This window comes from Chelonoidis abingdonii, chromosome 2, assembly GCF_003597395.2.
Source record: "Chelonoidis abingdonii isolate Lonesome George chromosome 2, CheloAbing_2.0, whole genome shotgun sequence".
Classification (NCBI taxonomy): domain Eukaryota; kingdom Metazoa; phylum Chordata; order Testudines; family Testudinidae; genus Chelonoidis; species Chelonoidis abingdonii.
In genome coordinates, this window is record NC_133770.1 from 287,924,078 (window position 1) to 287,944,139 (window position 20,062).

At 44.9% G+C, this 20,062-nt stretch overlaps 1 protein-coding gene and 1 long non-coding RNA gene across 4 annotated transcripts in view; one reads left to right on the plus strand and one right to left on the minus strand.

The window, feature by feature from the left end:
• ZFAT (zinc finger and AT-hook domain containing) overlaps positions 1 to 20,062 on the minus strand; it is a 301,679-nt gene that overhangs the window by 209,242 nt on the left and 72,375 nt on the right. The window contains exon 1 of one of the 3 annotated variants that reach the window (XM_075063270.1): positions 74 to 316. The exons of the other annotated variants lie outside the window; for them this stretch is intronic. Coding sequence (XP_074919371.1) covers positions 74 to 92 — 19 coding nt within the window. The 5' untranslated portion in view covers positions 93 to 316. Of the gene's footprint in view, positions 1 to 73; positions 317 to 20,062 lie in introns of those variants that run through there. 3 annotated transcript variants of the gene reach the window in all.
• Positions 482 to 6,897, plus strand: LOC116824472 (uncharacterized). The gene is made up of 2 exons (XR_004373631.2): positions 482 to 807; positions 6,765 to 6,897. It is a non-coding gene; the product is annotated as an uncharacterized LOC116824472 (long non-coding RNA).

Below are 20,062 nucleotides of genomic sequence, written 5' to 3' on the forward strand. Positions count from 1 at the left end.
CCCAGGATAGGATCCCTCCGCGCGCGTTCCCCTCCCCCACTGCTCACGTTTAGACCAAGGCCGCCCCGCTCACCTGCAGCCGGAGCCTCCATAGTCGGTCGCGAAACGAGGTGGTAGTGAAATAAGGCAAAGGTGGGGGTTTTAAAGCACTTTCGTCCCAGTCGACTAGGCCACCTGGGCGCCCCGCTGGCTTCCCCGCTGCTTGTGAAATTATTATTTTTAATGGGGGTCAGAAAAGCGAGGTGGCGGATTATGGCGAATCTGCCGCGTCCGACACGGCGGCTTCTTCCTCAGCGACGTCGCACGGAGAGCGCGAGGGCAGAGGGGGAGGGGCTGGGAGGAGGCGCGCGCCGTCCAACCGCCGCCGAGCGAGCTGTTGTTGGGTGGCGCGTGCGCGCCTCTTTCCTGCCTGAGGTCGCGAGCGCTCGTATGTCCTGTGTAATGCGGAGCTGCGGCGGCACTAGCGATGCGCACGGGGCGGTTGTGGCCGTCACGGCCCGGCGGAGCGGCGTTCAGGTGTGCCCGTGGGGTGGCTGCAGCCCCAGCGGCGGTCAGGCAGGATTCCAGCCGACCAGATTGCGCAATAAACTGGCGGGTTTTCCGGCCCTTTCTCACAGGCTCCGGGGCTGCTGGAGCGAAGAGAGCCCCGGGGAGGAGGGAGCCGCGCGTTCACCCTGTACCTGTGGGGAGGTGGAGAGGCCTGCGGGGATGAAGCGAGCCCTACCTCAGTTTCCCTCTCTGGCAGTAGCTACAGGAGAGAACTTGGGCAGCGGTGCCAGTCAGAGGATGCTCGCACGGCATTGAGAGGTATGATTGCGGCTCCCCTGCGCACACCTGTGCTAGCTTTAGCTTGGTGAATATCACACTGAAGGTGAAGGGTTCCTGGGGGGGCTGGGACAGCCTGTACTGCTCTACGTATTTACTGCTGTCGGTAGCTGGGCGGGCTAGGTTATAGCTAGCACAGGTATTCCCAGGCTGCAGGTCACACCCTCCCAGTGCAGTGTAGACGTGCTCTGAGACACTGCTTCCCTTTCCCTGATGCTGAAGTAGGAGAGGTTGGGGAAGTGCTGGAGCCCCCTTTTATAAAAGGGGGCTGGGCGTTAGGCAAAGATGCAGCTCTCTCCTGGGGCTGGAATCTGATGACCTTCAGGCCACATTACAAAGTTCATCTGTGCCCACCTTCTGGGGAAGGGACTGGTGTTTGTGTAAGATAAGTAAGATATTTCTCATGAGTTCTGAGGAACATGCTGGCTCTCAAACATTGTACTTTAAAATTATGTTAAAGGCACCTTGGAGCTCAGGTAGGAACTTTTTTTTCTGTAGACTCAAATAGAGAAATGGTAAAGCTAGGTTATAAATGTGGATTGTCTTGCCTCAACTAAAATTCCTCAGTTTGAGGCACTGAGCACCCATAGCTAACATCATTATGTTAATTTATTAGCTATGACTCAGGAGATAGAGGTTCAATTCCTTGCTGCATCACATACTTCCTATGTGATCATGGGCAAATCACTTAGCCTCTCTGTGGTTCATTCCCTGCTTCACCACATATCCTTGTAAGATGTAAGCTTATCCAACCTCTTCTTTTAAGCAGTTGGTTTTTTTAGATAATGTTCAAAATGGTTGTAGATACATGTAATAAAATGTTCTCTATCAGGACTAGATTAATAGTATTTATCATCTATAGTACTTACCCTTTGTTTTCAAAGTACTGTATGTATATTAAATATTTAATCCTAACTATATTAGATGTTATATTACTCTTTCTAGATTGGCTCCATGATGCTGAGGAGGGTGGGAATGCCAGTGGAGCTTCCCACTCTCCATCCACTGTCTCTTTACCCTTTATGTCTTTGTGGATCACAGTCTTGTGTGGAGCCCTCCGTATAGTGCTACCAATGAGGACAGTGCTGTGGAGGAAGCTGAGACCCAATTTTGTGAGGAAGGACTGTGTGTAAAAATTCCCCCCAGTGCATGAATCTGGGGATTGGACCTTATCTTTAATTGTTCTCCACATCCCTCTGTCCCCTAACCTCTTAATTTTTGCAAGGGAATAACACTGAGTTAAAATCATAAATACAGCATTTTAGAATAAATAAGTTGCCATAAATCAGGAAAAGGCATGTGCTTTCTAAAGGTCAGATAACACGTATGAACACAGCCTCTGATTTCTCCAGTGGATCATCAGTGGGACTTTCTGTGAGCTACAGGGATCCACCTGCACAGAGCTCATTATACAATATGATGGGGGCTAATTTAGCTACAACGAGTCAGGAAAAAGATCTTGGAGTCATCATGGATAGTTCTCTGAAGATGTCCACACAGTGTGCAGAGGCGGTCAAAAAGCAAACAGGATGTTAGGGATCATTAAAAAGGGATAGAGAATAAGACTGAGTATATTATTGCCCTTATATAAATCGATGGTACGCCCACATCTCAAATACTGCGTACAGATGTGTCTCTTCATCTCAAAAAGACATGCTGTCATAGAAAAGATTCAGAAAAGGGCAACTAAAATGATTAGGGGTTTGGAGAGGGTCCCATATGAGGAGAGATTAAAGAGGCTGACACTTCAGCTTGGAAAAGAGGAGACTAAGGGGGATATGATAGAGGTATAAAATCATGAGTGATGTGGAGAAAGTGGATAGGAAAAATATTTACTTATTCCCATAATACAAGAACTGGGGTCCCAAATGAAATTAATAGGCAGCAAGTTTAAGGCTGTGGCTACACTGGCAGTTTTGCAGCGCTGGTAATTACAGCTGTGCTCGTAGAGCTGTGTACGGCCAGCGCTGCAGTGTGTCCACACTGACAGCGACCAGCGCTGCAGTGTGTCCACACTTGCACCAGTTGCAGCGCTTGTTGTGAGTGGTGCATTGTGGGCAGCTATCCCACAGAGCACCTCGTCCATTTGTCGCTGTGGTTGTGGGAAGGGGACGGAAGGGTGCGGGTCATTCCGCTTCCTGTTCCAATGACCCGTGCTGCCAGGGAATCGGGCCCCGCGCCTAAGAGAGCCCCGCACCTTAGGCACCTTTTTAATTTTTTTTTGTTTTTAAACTTACCCCGTCCCGGGTGTGGTCTGCTCCATGGTCCCGCTCCTTTGAGTGAAGCGCCGGCGGAGCGCGGTATGGCCCCGCTCTCCCAGCTAGAGCTCCAGCTGGGCGGCGGGCTTGCGGCGCTCCGGCCGGGGCTCCACAGGAGAGTGGGGCGCGGGCTTTGTCGCGCTCTGGCCGGGAGAGCGGAGTTGCGGGGCTTGCCGCGCTCTGACCGGGGCTCCAGCCGGGAGAGCGGAGTCGCGGGGCTTGCCGCGCTCTGACGGGTCCAGCCGGGAGAGCGGAGTCGCGGGCTTGCCGCACTCTGACCGGGGCTCCAGCCGGGAGAGCGGAGTTGCGGGGCTTGCCGCGCTCCGGCTGGGAGCGGCAAGGCGGCGGCTCCGGCCGGAGCGGCGGCAAGCCCCGCTCTCCGCCGTCTGGAGCTCCGGCCAAGCGCGGCAAGGCCGGCGGCTCCGGCCGGAGCGCGGCAAGCCCCGCTCTCCCGTCTGGAGCTCTGGCCCTTTAAATAGCACCCCCCCGAGCCCTGGGACAGTGAGGGGGTATTTAAAAGTCCTGGGGCTCCAGTGCCTCTGCACCCCGGTCCTTCAAATAGCCGCCGGAGCCCCACCTCCCTCTTACATTCTCCAGCACTCCGCGGCTATTTAAAAGGTCCCCGGAGTAGAAGGGGGTTTGGGGGCTACTTAAAGGGCTGGGGTTCCAGCTGCCTTTGCTGCACCCCATGACCTGCCCACACCATCCGGCCCCCGCTGCCTGCAGCCAGCTCTGCACTCCGTGCCCACAGCCACCTCTGCAAACACCCTGTCCTGTCTCCAGCCAACCCCTGCCACCACACCCCTGCAGCCTGCCAAAGCCAGCCAGCCCCCACACACTGCTGCCCGCACCAGCTCTGCACACTGCCCAGCCGCACCCCCTGCCCTGTTTCCAGTCAACCCCTGCTGCACTCCATTGCCTGAAGCCAGCCCGCCCCACACCCCTTGTCTCCAACCAGCCCCACATCCTTGCCCTGCCTGCAGCCAGACCCTACCCAGTCAGCCCCTGCCCTGCCTTCAGCCAGCCCATGTCCACTGCTGCCCTGCAGTTTCCAGGCATTAACCCTACAGGAGCAGCTGGAACCAACACGTGTGCACACCCCAGGGAGTGGCGGGACCCACACATGTGAAACGGCAGTCATTAATAACCAATCAACAGCATATATGATGCAATGTATATAATTTATTATCATATAGTTATGGAAAGTAAAATAATACATGAAAGAAATGAGAGGCTTTTTTTTCCTTTTTTTTAAGTATCCCTGCCGATCTGTGCTTCTCTTTGGTAGTCAATTCCTTTCCTTGGCAGCCTTCTCTTTATCTTGCAGCCTGTTCCTTTTCATGGTTCCTTATCCCTCCAGTCTTGCAACTTTTTTTATTTCTGTGGAATACAGATTCATAACTGCTTTCACCATCTCTTCCTAGTCTTCCTTGGTTTTTTTCTTAAGCTTTGCAGTCTTTCAGAAGTCTGCACTGATGGAGCAGTATTCAAGGTCACTTTAAAAAAAACACAGAGAGATAAACTGTTAATACAGAGCTTGCATTGTTTTTAAGAGTTTTTGTAGCATCATTTACACATTCTGAGCATAGCACAGAGAGGCCGCAGCTGCAGATAGAGATGGCGAGTTTCCCCCACACGGCTCACAGTGGAAGGGGGGGTGCCACGTGGCTACCTGGGAAGGGGTGGGGTGGGGTTGCTTCACTGTGGAAGCCATGGGGTTCTGTGACTTGTGGAAAGCAAAGAGCAGCTACAGGGAAATAACACTGAACCCTACACCCACATCTGCCACAGCAGCTACTCTCAGAGCCATCTTGCACATGCAGCTCACCTGGGAAGGGGTAGGGGTGGGGGGGGGTTGCTTCACTCTGGAAGCCATGGGGTTTCTGTGGCTTGTGGAAAGCAAAGAGCAGCTACAGGGAAATCAATGGGCTATTCCACATCTAGGCATGCTTGCAGGCAGCCATAGCCCCCCTGCTCCCCAAAACATTTGCATCCTTATAATAAAAGCTTCTTACCAGGAACAGGCTCCTCTGCTGTTCCTCACTACCAAGTCCCAGCAGCTGCGACTGGCTAGCTTCTTCCTGGCTGGAAATAGCTCCTGCCTGCATGACTCCTGGAGTCTCCAAACACCTTAGTAGCCTCCTCTCCTCTCCAGGCTCTGAGCCAGAGCAATGGAGTGCGAAGCGATGACCAGAGAGGCTGAAAAGGCATGCTGGGATACCTCCTAATACCCTGGAGGCCAGTTACAGCGCTGGTGAGTGTCCACACCTGATGACCAGCGCTGCATCACCAGCGCTGGTCTCGCTACACCGAGAAGCGGACCCAGGTGTACAGCAGCGCTGCAAACAGGGAGTTGCAGTGCTGGCTGAGCTTTAAGTGTAGATACTGCTAAGTTGCAGCGCTGTAACCCCCTCACCAGCGCTGCAACTTGCAAGTGTAGCCATGGCCTCAAACAAATAAAAGGAAGTTCTTCACGCAGCGCACAGTCAAATTATGGAACTCCTTACCTGAGGAGGTTATGAAGGCTAGGACATAACAGCGTTTAAAAGAGAACTGGATAATTCATGGTGGTGAAGTCCATAAATGGCTATTAGCCAGGACAAGTAAGGAATGGTGTCCTTATCCTCGTTTGCAGAGGATGGAGATGGATGGCAGGAGAGAGATCACTTGATCATTGCCTGTTAGGTTCACTCCCTCTGGGGCACCTGGCATTGGCCACTGTCGGTAGACAGGATACTGGGCTAGATGGACCTTTGGTCTGACTCGGTACGGCCGTTCTTATGTTCTTAGGCGCTGGGCCTCAGGCTCCAATTCAACAAAATACATAAGCATGTGCTCAAATCCATTCTTTTTTAGCAAAGCACTTAAGGTTACTATCATTTCAGTCTTTTTTGTTATAACCTTTTAGGAATCTATACCAATCCATATTACTTTACTAGAATCATCTTGTCAGGTTCTTTCATCATAAACAGAAGAAATAAAAAAAACAACAACAATTATTAACATTGATGTGATTACTTTTCATTGAATATCCTGAAATATATCAATGATTATTTTCCAGCAAAACTGTATTGTTTTGGTTTGATTTGACTCTGAAAGTCACTACTAGGGAATGGAGCTGAAAAAGTTTGCCTCCTGCTGTTGTTTTTTTCCTGCAAAAACAAAGAAAGCACTATTGATTAGTTGATGGAATGGTTGATTCATAAGATTTTTGTGAATATTATTGATAATACACCAAGGATGGCTTTTTTTCAGAGCTATTTGAATTTGGTTTCAGATATGACTACTGAAAGTTCATACCATTAAAAAGAGACATTCAGTTCCTTGTCAATACTGTCAACTCATTTGTGTTAACCTTAACGTGACCATCATTTGTGTCACTTGTCTTGACAACTGATTGCAATAAAACAATGTTAACAGGTGTCCACTTCAGCTGAAGGGTTCATAGAGAGACTTCAACACATGTGCTTAACTTTAACCATATAAGTAATCCCTTTCAATCAAGCCTTTGTAGGATCGAGGACTTTGAGTGAAGTTATACTCTGAAAAGCAGTTCTGCATTTGGGTCTCAATGACCTTCATGGACAGTTTTCACAGTATACAAAAAAGGGATGTTTTCTCTGACTGCCAGCTCTGTAAACGAACGACCTGTGAATAACAAACTATGTTCTTCCTACATAGGGAAGGTCCTCCGCAGTATTTTGCACCTCTCTTGGGTGCTAGAAGATTGGAGCCAAGATGCTAGTCACATAACTACTGCAGTGGCTAAGGACTATGAAGCCTATAATGCTCAATAAAATGAGTAAACATTGAATCATTGTTAAAATCATATTTTGTCATTAATACCTGGTAGTTTGCAACTCAAAATTGAAGGGCAACCAGTTAGTAACTTTTCTTGCCCGGGAGATCAAGGTGTTTAGAATCCTTCTTAAGAGAGAGTCTGGAATGTGCTTGATATTTTCTTTTGTTGACTTCAGGGAGTTGGAGTAACGCTTCTCCCTTCCAACCTCCATTCCCTTGGCTGGAATATAATATTTTTTGTCTGTCCATTTGCAAGGGGCGAAATAGTGGCAAGTATCTGCCATGGAGCATGAGCTGGTGCCTCACTGATGGATAGGGAGGGAGATCTTACCCTGAAGGTTAATGTATAAAATGTCCACCAGGGAATGTTGAGACTCCTGGACTTCTCCAACGGACTCTGGAGGGATTTGGCTAGATACCTCAGTAAGTTCTGGAAGGCCCTAAAGTCGTCTGCATAAGAGGGCAGTGGTGGAACTACTGCCTCATTGGGGAAGAGAAGGACTTGGCTGAAGGTGGAGATTATTCTTTGTTCAGTGGGTCTTGCTCCTCCCAGGCTCTTCAGATACAGAGGGAACATGTGGTACCGACGAGCAATCTTGAGATGGCAGGAGCCATTGCACTGCTGACACTTCCATGCAGATACCCTATAAAATTGGTAGCTGTAATGTGTCCAGGGATCCAGTACGCCCACTGTGCAAGTGGACAGGGGAGGAGTCCCCGAGGGTATTTGTGCCCAGGGAACCTAGGACATTTGCTGGTCTCTGAAAAGTCCTCAGTGTTCATCCATAGAGGAATGTGGTGGCACAGTGCTGAAACAGAGCCCTGTACAAAAATCTCAGAGTGAGGATGTCATCCCCCAAGTTGAAAAGAGGGGCTTTGAGCATCAGTGCCGGTACAGGAGGCAATGGATTGGATCCTGTTCTGGTGGGAAAAGGTTCAGTCACCAATTGTCAAAGTGGTATTAGTGAATGAGCTCTTACGGTATCCTTAGGAGAGAAGAGACTGGTTCCTCAGATAAGATATTTAGAGGAAAGAAATCTGGAGGGCCATGTTAATGAGCAGTAGAAGCCAGACGTGGCAATGGGCCTTGTAACAGGGATTCATGCAGGAGTGAGGATGCTGCAAAAAGAGACATACCTAAAAGGAAGTGGACTCCAGATATGAGAACATTTGCATACTTGTACACTCCAGACAGATAACAAGGAACAAGCTGACCCATCCCAATGACAGGGCCAAAAGGGTAAAATGATGGATAGAGTTGTTTTGTTCGAACCAACATGTAAGGTGCCGCCTCTCACCTTGTACTACGTAGAGAGGTTGCACCTCAGTAGGTCGGGAGTGATGTGAAACTTGTTTGTACCTCTGTATAAGAATGTACCTCTGAGTGGATGTCTTTGTCCAGCCTAGGGGGCAGTGGAAAATCCTGCCACTGACTGAGCTGAGTCCATTGTCAGGAGTCACATATTCGTAGTATGTCGTGTAGAGTAAAGTCTAGAGGGAACTATTACTGTGCTTCGTTTGACAATAAACCTGGCTGACGTGCCTTCATACCTTACTAGATTCTGTGGTCACTGGGGGTTCTCTCGGGGTTTGCTGTGTCAGCTATCTGCGCAGAGCTGGGACAGCACATAGAGGGAGCGCACGCACGCAGCCAATTGATATCAACATTGAACAGAGCAGAGCATCACACTGGTAGCATCTGACAACATGCAGTACCGGAGGAGCAGACAAAAATGTTTCTCTACTTGGAGTGCTGATGTCCCAAGGAGGACAGTATCAGAGAGGGAGTCTCTGTTAGTCTTTGTGGTCTGTATGGCTTTGAGGGGATGAGCCCTAGAGGTAGTCTTAGAGTCCTGATTTTAGATGCATCTCAGTGCCAGATGGTTCTGAGTTAAACAGCACTGAAAGGCCCTTAACTGAAGACCTCTCTGATCAGAACTTATTAGGTGGTACCAGCATCTGTCAGAGCCTTGGCTGTACTTATTGTGGGTACATAGAGCTTGAGAATTGGCCCTGTGAGGTGACTTGCCACTCTTTCTAGAGTCTGTAGTAGGAGTCTTTTTTTAGAGAATTTCATCTCTGGAGCTGCCCCTGGAACTCCCATAGTCCCTGGAATGGCCTGAAACATTGCACCCCTGTTACATTGGCCTCAAAGTTTGCATAGGGTTAAAGGAAGGTCTTGCAAGGATAGAAAGCCAAGGCTGACGCTCCTCGTAACAGAGCTCTCCTTAGCTCTAGCAGGAACTGTTTGGATGGAACATGAGTTTCTCTGAGATATGGGAGATGGCTAGAGTGGCTTTTGCTACAGGGAAAAGACCTGTGGCAGGTCTGGTAGCGCCTGAACCCCAGGGTCTTAAGCATAACCCAGGCAGTGCTATAGACCACAAAGTGTGAGACAACTAGTTCAGACAGGTGGGAGGATGGGGAAAGACCCCAAGCACAAGTTGCATTACAACTAAAATAAAAGCTAAATAAATTAAATAAAGAAGGAAAATAAGAAAGGCAGGGAGTGGCTGAAAGCAGCAGATGCCGCAATTGCTCCATCTCAAGTTGCAGGAGGTTTTAAAGGAGCTAGAGTGGCAGCAGGTCTGCTCTATGCCTCCTTGTATGCCCTCACCTGGGAATATGAGATGCTGCTATGTGCAGATGTGGACGCTGCTATTTACAATCTCCCATCAAGTGTTCATGGGCTCTCTCCCATCCTGCAGTGGAGCAGCCATAGGGAAAAACTGTTCACACACTTTTTGGGTTCCCTTTTTGCAAATATTCTAGCAAATGAGTTTAGTTGCAGGAATATTGCCAAAACAGCTAGTCTCAGCAAATATTACAAAGCAAGTGTCAAGTTTATAATTTCAAGTATTTGCAGCAGCAATGAGTCTGAGAACTGCACTAAACCAAGCTCTGTGATGGGGGGGGGGGCATGACCTTGGTTCCCTGTTCACATATTGAATGCTTACAACAAATTGCTCTCAAATAAGATGAAGATCAATACTTTGTAGAAATTATGTGGCTGAAAAAGAAAATTGCAACATTCACAGAAAATTTACAACTGAGATTGTGCATTACAAATTATTTACTCAATTTTGGCCAGAATGATGTTCCATCCGCCTAATTGTATTCTCCCTGCAGCGCTAACAAAATTTAAATTACTGAAAACTAAAGCAAGCAGTTGTGATGCTGAATTCACACAAGTATCTAGACTGTTGAGTAAGAAAGTGGTATTTTGAAAGTTTCTTTTCTGACCATAACCACACTTCAGAGGTTTACTTCCATTTTTTTTAAAAAGACACATTTTAGAAAACTTTCAATCTCAAATGCAAACAGAGCATTGTCATTTACCTGGTGTGTTTCCAGTGGGAGCCCTCAGGGATCAGTTCCTGGCCCCACACTATTTAACACTTTTATCAATGACCTCATGAAAACAAAATCATCACTGATAAAGTTTACAGATGGCCCAAATATAGGGGGAGTGATAAATAATGAAGAGGACAGGTCAATGATACAGAGTGAACTGGCTCGCTAGGTAAGCTAGATGCAGGCAAACAATATACAGTTACATTTAGATGTATTAAAATGCATCAACTAGGAACAAAGAACATAGGCCGTATGTACAGGGTGGAGGATTCTATCCTGGGAAGCAGTGACTCTGGAAAAGATTTGGGGGTCATGAATAATCAGCTGAAGGTGAACCCTCAGTGCAACACTGGCCAAAAGGGCTAATGTGATTATTGAATGCATAAACAGAAATCTTGAGTAGGAGTAGATAGGTCATTTTACTTTTGTATTTGGTATTGGTGCAACAACTGCTGGAATGTGTCCAGTTCTGGTGTCAGCATTTCAAAATGGACATTAATAAATTGACAGAGTTCAGAGAAGAGCCATGAACATTATTAAAAGATGCTTTCTAATGATAGACTCAAAGAGCGCAATCTATTTAACTTAACAGAAGGTTTAAGTGGTGACTTGAGTATAGTATAAGTACCTACATGGGGAACAAATATTTGATAATGGGCTTTTCAATCTGACAGAGAAAGATAGAACATGATCCAATGGCTGAACATTGAAGCTACACAAATTAAGACTGGAAATAGAGTATATATTTTTAACAGTGAGGGTAATTAAACATTGGAACAATTTACCATGGGTCATGGTGGATTTTTCCATCACTAGCAATTTTTAATCAAGACTGGATTTTTTTAATAAAAGATCTGCTCTGGGAATTATTTTGGGGGAAGTTGTATGGCTTGTGTTATATAGGAGGTCAGATGATGCTGACAATGATCCTTTCTGCCTTTGGAAGCTGTGACTACATTCTGAGTTTCTTGTCAAACATAGATTCTTTGAGGACAGTGTAATGGGGTAGACTACTGCTGGGGCACCCCTCATAGCAGGATCTGAGGAGTAGCTCTTATTCAGCTTGATACCCCTTTCCATCAGGTGCTCGCACTATGGTATCCATTCTCTCTGGGACATGGGGTTCTCCCTCTTTGTGATTCAGCCTTCCAGCCAGGTCCCTATTTACTCCTCCCCTTCCAGGGTAACAGTCCCACCAGACAAGCTGTCTGGACATTGTCTCAAACAACCTTCCAAGTCTCCAGGTCCTGTGCCCCTTTCCCGGTGGCTGGTAGGGGAATCTGGGCTGGAACCAGGAGTATCACTACCAACCAGGTCTGCTCAGTCTCAGACCTTATTGCTATTTCCTTGGGCTCCTTTCTACTCACTCTCTCTATTTCTTTGCCTATCTCTGGTTTGCCACTGAAGATTCTTCTGCTCCCTATGGCTACTTCACCCTTCTCAACCTCTTGATGGACTCCCCAGTCCAGGGTAGGATCCCAAGCTTACTTTTCCCCTGGATCTCCTCCTTGTCCCTGACCAACCCACTTTCCCTATAGGGAGTGACTGTAGCCCTCTTCTGTGTTCAGCTTCCTGCCTTTATACTAACCAGCCTGCTCCTGCCCAACTGGATTTCATGGTCAGTTGAGCCTGGCTCTCCCTGCAGGTGCAGCCAGGTACCATAATTGGTCTTTCAGGCCCATATTAACCCCTTCAAGGGCTAGGTGGGGTACACACCCCATCACAGACAGTTTCTGTTTTGATTGTTCTAAATTTCTGGTCAGAAACAAAAAGGGGATCTTTTCCGGATATTACTGGAGCAGAGGGATGCTTAAGTTCTTTTTAACTCCTGGTCCTCAGAATTATGTTGGCACTGAATGCTGGTAAGTCACCAATCTCTATCAACAAGAACTTGTGGGTTGGCCAGACTATTATAAAAAATAAAAAAAACAACACTGATCATTTCTAGGAATATTTCAGTGTTTTAGTGTATAGAACATGAAACCATATTACAGGGGACTGAATAATAATATTAATGTAATAAGATGTCCAGGAATGTGAAAAATCTAAATATTATACATTTCCCAAAGAACAAACAAATTAAGTTTTATTAAGTAAAATTCTTAGAAAAAATCAGATCTGAGTAAACTGGGCCACATTCTGCTCACTTTAATAATAACGATATTCCACTCCTACATAGCTCTTTTCATTAGTAGATCTCAAAGCACTTTACAAAGGAGGTGAGTATTGTTGTTCCCATTTTTACCAATGGGGAAACTGAGGCATAGGGAGATTAAGTGACTTGTCTAAGATCATTCAGCAGACTGGTGGCCAAGTCAGGAATAGAACCCAGATCAACTGAGTCCCAGTCCAATGCTCTGCTGATTTAATAGGAGTGTTATGTGAGTAACCAGGCCCACAGTGTTTATATTTTTCAAGCATTTCTGCAGGCAAATAGGTTTGGAATAATAGTCCTTTTAAAAAAAAAAATGTGGATCTCAAGGATACTGGTGTTAGAACTATTGGAAAATCCTGTAGTTGTTTGTTATGTCAAAAGGATGACCTAGAATGAGGAGAGATTAGTTTCTAAACACAAGCATGTGAACATCTGAACAAAGACAGTGCCTCAGCAGCTGTGTGTAAAAAATGTAAAAAGATTATATTCAATAGTGGAAAGAGACTTTTTTTTTTGGTCCTTGAGCCAAAGCCAAATTTAGTGTGAATACTTATCTTTAAAAGCAAGCCTTTTCCACCCTATGAATGGAAGCAACTGTTCTTTGTACCACTAAACTAAGGATAAGTCTTCATGAGAAGTCATGAGGAAGAAGTTGAAAGTGCTTTTATGACATTTTCAAAGAATACAAGACATGGGGAAATAGCTGTTCATTCAGAAGATACTGCAGCAGTCTCTTCTGGTCAAATTAGAGAAATATACAGAGAGGAATTAAAATTAACAAGTGTAAATTATATGCAAATATTAATACAAAAAAATGGCTGGACAGTAGTAATACAGAAATAGACCTTAGGCACAAAAGAGGAGTAAAATGTAAAGAATATTCAGTTTGATATTGCAGCTAAAAAAAACACCAATGCAAATAAAACCCTGGGATGTATTAAGAGAAATATCACAATGTATTTTATTCCTGTTTATACACTCCTGGTTAGACCACCACTAGAAAGTATGTTCAGTACTGACCACTCTTCTATAGAAAAATATAGAAATACTATGTAGAGTTCTCAGAAAAACAGCAAAGATAGTGAGTTTGAAGAGAATTTTTTATGGGGAAAGACTGAGTTAATTAAATACATATAGCCTGAAAACTGGGGACTGTTGAGGTAGGGAGGAAGTGTAATTCTGGCATATTACTACATATGTGGATACCACCAAGAAGGGGAGAAACTGGTCTTACTACTTAGCAAAGATAAGACTAGACATAAAAGATTTTAGTTGAAGTAAGAGAAAATCAGTTTTAAATATCCAAATATAAAACCATTTTAATAGTAAAAGTTCAATTAGAACATGGAAGAAGTTTCCAAAAGAATTGGTGGAATAAAAATCACCAGAAAATCTTCAAATCGGTTTATGAGCTATGCCTACTGGAGAGTCTAGGGAAAAGAAAAACAAAACAAAACACATGAATGATGGCCTTCTACAGTTCCCAGCCCAAGCAATTCTACTAAACAAGTTCTGTACTCAGTTGTGAACACACAGTTCTTTGGGTGTAATTGCACAATTCTCTCATCTGTCAGAATGAAGCCTTGTGATTCTTGGGGGATGGTTAGGGTGGTGGAAGGTCAGATTACTGAGAACTGAGATGTGCCTTTTCTGAACATAGATGGATGCTTTATTGCTTCGACTTTAGGACTTTTCCATCTGTTTTCTTGACAAAGGGCATTGAAGCATGAAGCAGTTATGATCCAGATCAGATAAATGTAGAAGAGAAATGTTATGAACAGGACTATTTTTATGCAGAACTATTTTTTGCTTTGCTAGATAAGCACATGAATTAGTCTGATTAATGGCTAAGGGCATAATTTGGTCATGTTATTCTTTAATATTCTGTAGAATGTTGATATTAAAAGTTCTTGCCCTTCCATGTAGCTACAACATAGGCATAAGCAATACTTGATGGATTTCTTTTCATGGTTGTTTCCAGGCTGTTGCATAAACACTCAGTCAGCTTAACTGCTAGTTCTTCAGAGTGGTCTTTGCATATTCCCCTTTCTGGGACACACACACACACACACACACACACACACACACACACACACACACACACACACACACACACACACACACACACACACACACACACACCTCTGTGCTGAACTTTAGGAAACTTCTAGAAAATCATTGCTGTTGACTCAACATAAGTGTCCTCTCACAGCACCTAATATTTGGAACCAAAGTTAAAAGAGGTCATGCAATTTCTGGGTTTTCATTGGCTCTGTTTCAGGGCATCATGTCCACTACAGACAATTGCAACTCAGAAAATACTAGGTTGAAAGTGCTGTATTTCATAATCCTCTGTTTTATTGGTGTTAGGTGCATATACTGCTGTCAGAAGTTCTACAGGAAAGTCATTTCCTCAGATCACTGTTCACTTACCAGACCTTTATGGTAGGAACTCTTGGTTCTAGGTCTTCTTCATGATGATCTTTGCTAAGGGTCCACTGAGGTGTGACCTGAGCTCTACCATGTACTGGTCTTCAGAGATGCTGTACCCAGTGCAGGCTCTTTCAGAATTTTCTAAGAAGGCCTCAGTGTCATCACCTGCCTTGTAGGTGGGAAATTTCTTGTGCGGTTGAACAACAACTGGCGACGGGTGGTTAGGATTGGTTGGGTTGTGTTGCTTAGCCTGTTCTAATTCCAGTGCCTGCCGGTGGGCCTCCCTCTGTTTTTTCATCTCTTGTTGGTGTTTTTCCATCTCTCGTTGGTGGGCTGCATCTTTGGCTGCTTGATCTTTTTTGTAGGCTTCCTCTTTTATCTCCAGCTCTCTCCTGTGGCTGGCCTCTCTTTCTCTTTCTCTCAGCTCCATCTCTTTTTGTTTTATTTCTAGTTCTTGTAGTTTGTTTCCTGATTTCGCTTGTGGTCTGCTTTCTGATTTGCGCCTCTGCCTCCAGTTTTGCTAGCTCCTGTTTCAGGTCCTTGGCTAGTCACTGGTTTCTTGTTTTCTTGTGTTGGGTACCCTCTGGTGGTTGTTGTCTGAACTGCTGGTCTCTGTTGTCTCTGGAGTCTTGTCCTAGCAACTCCTTTATAACTTACTAGCTCTCCCGCAATAGTTAAAAGCAAAAGAAACCCTTTTGTTTTACAAATGTTTCTGGCTGGATGCTTTGCTGACCATTAGGCTGGCTTTGTTTAACGAACGACCATCATACTTTAATAGCCCCCCTATGCCACAGCTAGCGAGGCAAGGAAAAAAAATTCTCTGGCTGCAGTTTAAAAAATAAACCCTTCCTCTCGTTATAACCAGCTAGCAGAGAAGCAATTAATAATCTACTGGCTTTTGGATTCTTATCTCCCAACGTGCGACCATGTCATAGCTTCCTACTCAGATTTTGAACCTTAGCGTTCATAACTGAGAAGCTGCATGAACCCTTCTAAGCTTAATTACCAGCTTAGATCTGATATCGCTGCCACCAGCCAATTTCCGTGTTGGCTCACTCTGGTCTCCCCAAAACCTTCCCTGGGGAACCCCCAGACTCAGATGCCATGAGTCTAACACAAAGAAGACAATAAACCATTCCCCCCCCCCCCATTCTCTCCCACCCAGAATTTCTCTTCTGGCTAACCTGAGAGTACTGATGCAACCTCTTACATCACAATACCAAGAAGCCTGTTCCTCTCTTCCACAAAGAGACAAACCCAAAGACAAGAGAACAGAAAAGATTCTATCTCTCTCCCCTTAGTTTCTTCCCGCCTGGGAACACTAGGAGAGTTAAAACACAGAGAGCAGTTCCCTCCTCCCCTGTCTTTCCTTTCTCCCACCAATTTCCTGGTGAGTCAACTAGAAAAAAAAATCAACAGGTCTTAAAAAGCAAACTTTTAATAAAAAAGAAAGAAAGAAATAGAATAACAGTTCTCTGTAAGCTAGATGGTAGATACAGGGTTTCAACTATAGAAAAGAATAAACAATAGAAAGGGATAAAAGCCTATCCAAAACAACCATTTAAAGTACTATAGCAAATACCGATAAAGACTCTACCAGCAGATACACAGATGCAATACAGCAACAATTAAAAGACTATACTTTCTACTTTGCTCCCTTGTATACAACTGGAAACAGAAGTTAGAAGGACTGGAAATAATCCTCTCATAGCTGATGAGAGCACAGAACAGACAGACCCAGACCAAGAAAAACCACAAATTCCCTCCCTTAAGCTTTGAAAAATCCGGTTTCCTGATTGGTCCTCTTGTCAGGTGTTTGGTTCCCTTTGTTAACCCTTTACAGGTAAAAGAAACATTAACCCTTAGCTATCTGTTTATGACAGAGTCTGACCCTCACATCAGTTCTTGGTTCATCAGGACCCCATTCCCTTTCATACACAGAGGAGGGTTTTGTCCAATTTGACACCCTCTAAAGATGGGAATTGGAATTTTTATGCCTAAAACTGTAACTTTCCTCTGCCTCCAAGCTGGTGGAACTGTTGCTTCAGCAATGAGGCACTTGATCTATCTCAATTTCATGTTAGCACAATTTCTGCAGTGGGGACTTTGACTGTGTCTGCTTCAGTTACACTATTCACTTGAATAAGGACCACTAAGGAATTGAAGATTTGCAGGATTAGAATTATTTTCACTGTATTTGTCAAACATCAATACAGAACAAAAGTAAAGCTCGTTCCTGTCTCAAAGATATGACTCAGCTCTCCATTTGCCTTTGTTATAAAAGAAGATGGACTAGATTATCATAATGGGTCCTTCTTACCTTAAAAATGTAAGAAACTTTTCTGCTCATTCTCATAATCTATAAAACCAGGATAATATTTACTTTGTCAGTTGCAGTGAGCTCCTCAGAAGATAGATACTGTAAAAATGGAAGAATTAGTAATGATGCACTTACCTAATTGTATACCAAAAAATAGTTCTACTCTGGAAAGTGACTTTGTTTAGGTGGTGGTGGGGCATCCACATTTTTCTCAGTGATTTCCCAGTCAAATTTTCTCAGTTTACAAGAACATTTTTTTTCTTATTACCAGGGCAGCAAACTCAGTGTGTGGGATATGAAAGTCTCAGGTTATATTCACAAGTAATAAATATTATAATGTTATTATAATATCACAAGTAATAAATATACCCTCAGTTACACCAACTCAACCCTATTACCTTCAGATGGATGTGCAGCAGTAATTCAGAGCAAAACTTGGGACAATGGGGTAGCGCAGATGGTTCTTCATGTGGTAATTGGTTAACAATTGTGTAGATGAGACATGAGCCAGAGCTGAATCCAATTCACTCTTCCATAGCTTTGCTGGTTCTGCAGGAATTAGTAGTGAAATCTTGTCACTCAGCAGATATGACTCCAAATACAGAAGGGGAGCAGATCTACTGTGTAAGAAATTACCATTTTTACGCATTGACTTTTCCCTGCATTTAGGAGAGTATAGATACTGCTGCCTCTATGAGCTTTGGCCCCCCTGAAGCACAATCCCTCCCCATGTTCCTCCTGGGGTTGTACACATCTATCTACACGTGCCCCACCTGTTCTTTAATAGCACAATATGGCCTAGAGAAAGTATAGTAAAGTTAATTTAAGGTCTGATCCTCTAAGGTACTGAGCACCCTCAGCTCCAACTGTTTCCAGGAGGTATTCCCCTCATCTGGTATCCTGTCTCTAACCAGTATTGCAAACTATGCAAGAAGAAGTAAAACTCCCCCTAATACTGAACTATGTGTAGGGAGTTTTCTTCCTTATCTTGTCTGGTAAGTTGTTGCAGAATGAGATGTGACAGTCATTGGAATTTTAATATTATAGAAGGGGTAATTAAAACTCTTAATCATAAATGAAACTTTTTTTCAAAACTTACTACTCTATTTCCATCAATAATATCCCTGGTTGTGCAGTCTATTGGCTAAGTGTATATTGCATAAAACAGTATTTCTTTTTATCTGTGTTACATCTGTTGCATTTTAGGTGGTTTTAATTAGTTTTAATTAGCTGAACCATTTCATTATCTCAGGTATTCAGGTCTCTGTTCTGGTAAGATGATACTTGGTCAATGTTCAAAGCTTCATGCTTTTTGATCTTGAGCTTGTACAGAAGCTTTGATGTTTGAAATATGTATACTATAGATCAGTAGTTTTCAAACTGCCGGTTGTGACCCAGTACTGGGTTGCAGAGTGTAAGAATCATAGAATATCAGAGTTGGAAGAGACCTCAGGAGGTCATCTAGTCCAACCCCCTGCTCAAAGCAAGACCAATTCCCAAATAAATCATCCCAGCCAGGGCTTTGTCAAGCCTGACCTTAAAAACCTCTAAGGAAGGAGAGTCCACCACCTCCCTAGGTAACCCATTCCAGGGCTCACCACCTCCTAGTGAAAAGTTTTCCTAACATCCAACTAAACTCCCCACTGCAACTTGAAACATTACTCCTTGTTCTGCAATCAGGTGCACTAGACAGTCTAGATCCATCCTCTTTGGAACCCCCTTCAGGTAGTTGAAGCAGCTATCAAATCCCCCTCATTCTTCTCCTTGCAGACTAACAATCCCAGTTCCCTCACTTCTCCTCATAAGTCAAGTGGTCCAGCCCCTAATCATTTTGTTGCCCTCCGTGACTCTTTCCAATTTTTCCACATCCTTGTAGTGTGGGTCCAAGACTGGACACAGTACTCCAGTTAGACCTCGCAATGTCGAAAAAGGGGAATGATCTGTCCCTCATCTGCTAGCAATGCCCCTACTTTACAGGCCCAAATGCTGTTACCTTTTTGGCAACAAGGCACACTGTTGACTATGTCAGCTTCTCTCCCACTGCTAACCCCTAGTCCTTTCCGCAGAACTGCTGCCTAGCCATTCCGGTCCCTAGTCTGTAAGAGTGGAATGGGAATCTTCCTTCCTAAGTGCAGGACCTGCACTTGTCTTTGTTGAACCTCATCAGGGTTTCTTTTGGCCCAATCTTCTAATTGTGGTCTAGGTCCCTCTGTTATCCTATCCCTACCCTCCAAAATAATCTACCACCCTCCTAGTGTCATCTGCAAACTTGCTGAGAGTGCACTTCCACGCCAATCTCCAAATCATTTAATGAAGATATGAACAAAACTGGCCCCAGGAAACCGATCCCTTGGGCACTCCGCTTTGAAAACCGTGATCACTACCCGATTGAGCTTGATGATCTAGCCAGCTTTTCTATCCATCTTATGTGCATTCATCCAGCCCATACTTCTTTAACTTGCCGGAAAAGCAAATACTGTGGGAGACCGTATCAAAAGCTTTGCTAAAGTCAAGGAATAACACATCCACTGCTTTCCCCTCATCCACAGACCAAGTTATCTCCTCATAGAAGGCAATTAGGTTAGTCAGGCATGACTTGCCCTTGGTGAATCCATGTTGGCTGTTCCTGATCACTTTCCTCTCCTCTAAGTGCTTCAGAATTGATTCCTTGAGGACCTGCTCCATGATTTTTCCAGGGACTGAAATGAGGCTGACTGGCCTTTAGATCCCTGGATCCTCCTCCTTCCCTTTTTTTTTCCCCGCAGCCACTCTGGTCAGCACCGCCGACTGGGCCATTAAAAGTCTCGTTGGCGGTGCTGCCCAGCTAAGGCAGGCGAGTCCCTACCTGTTCTGACACTGCACTGCACCACACCCTGGAAGCAGTCAGTAGCAGGTCCAGCTCTTAGGCAGGGGGGC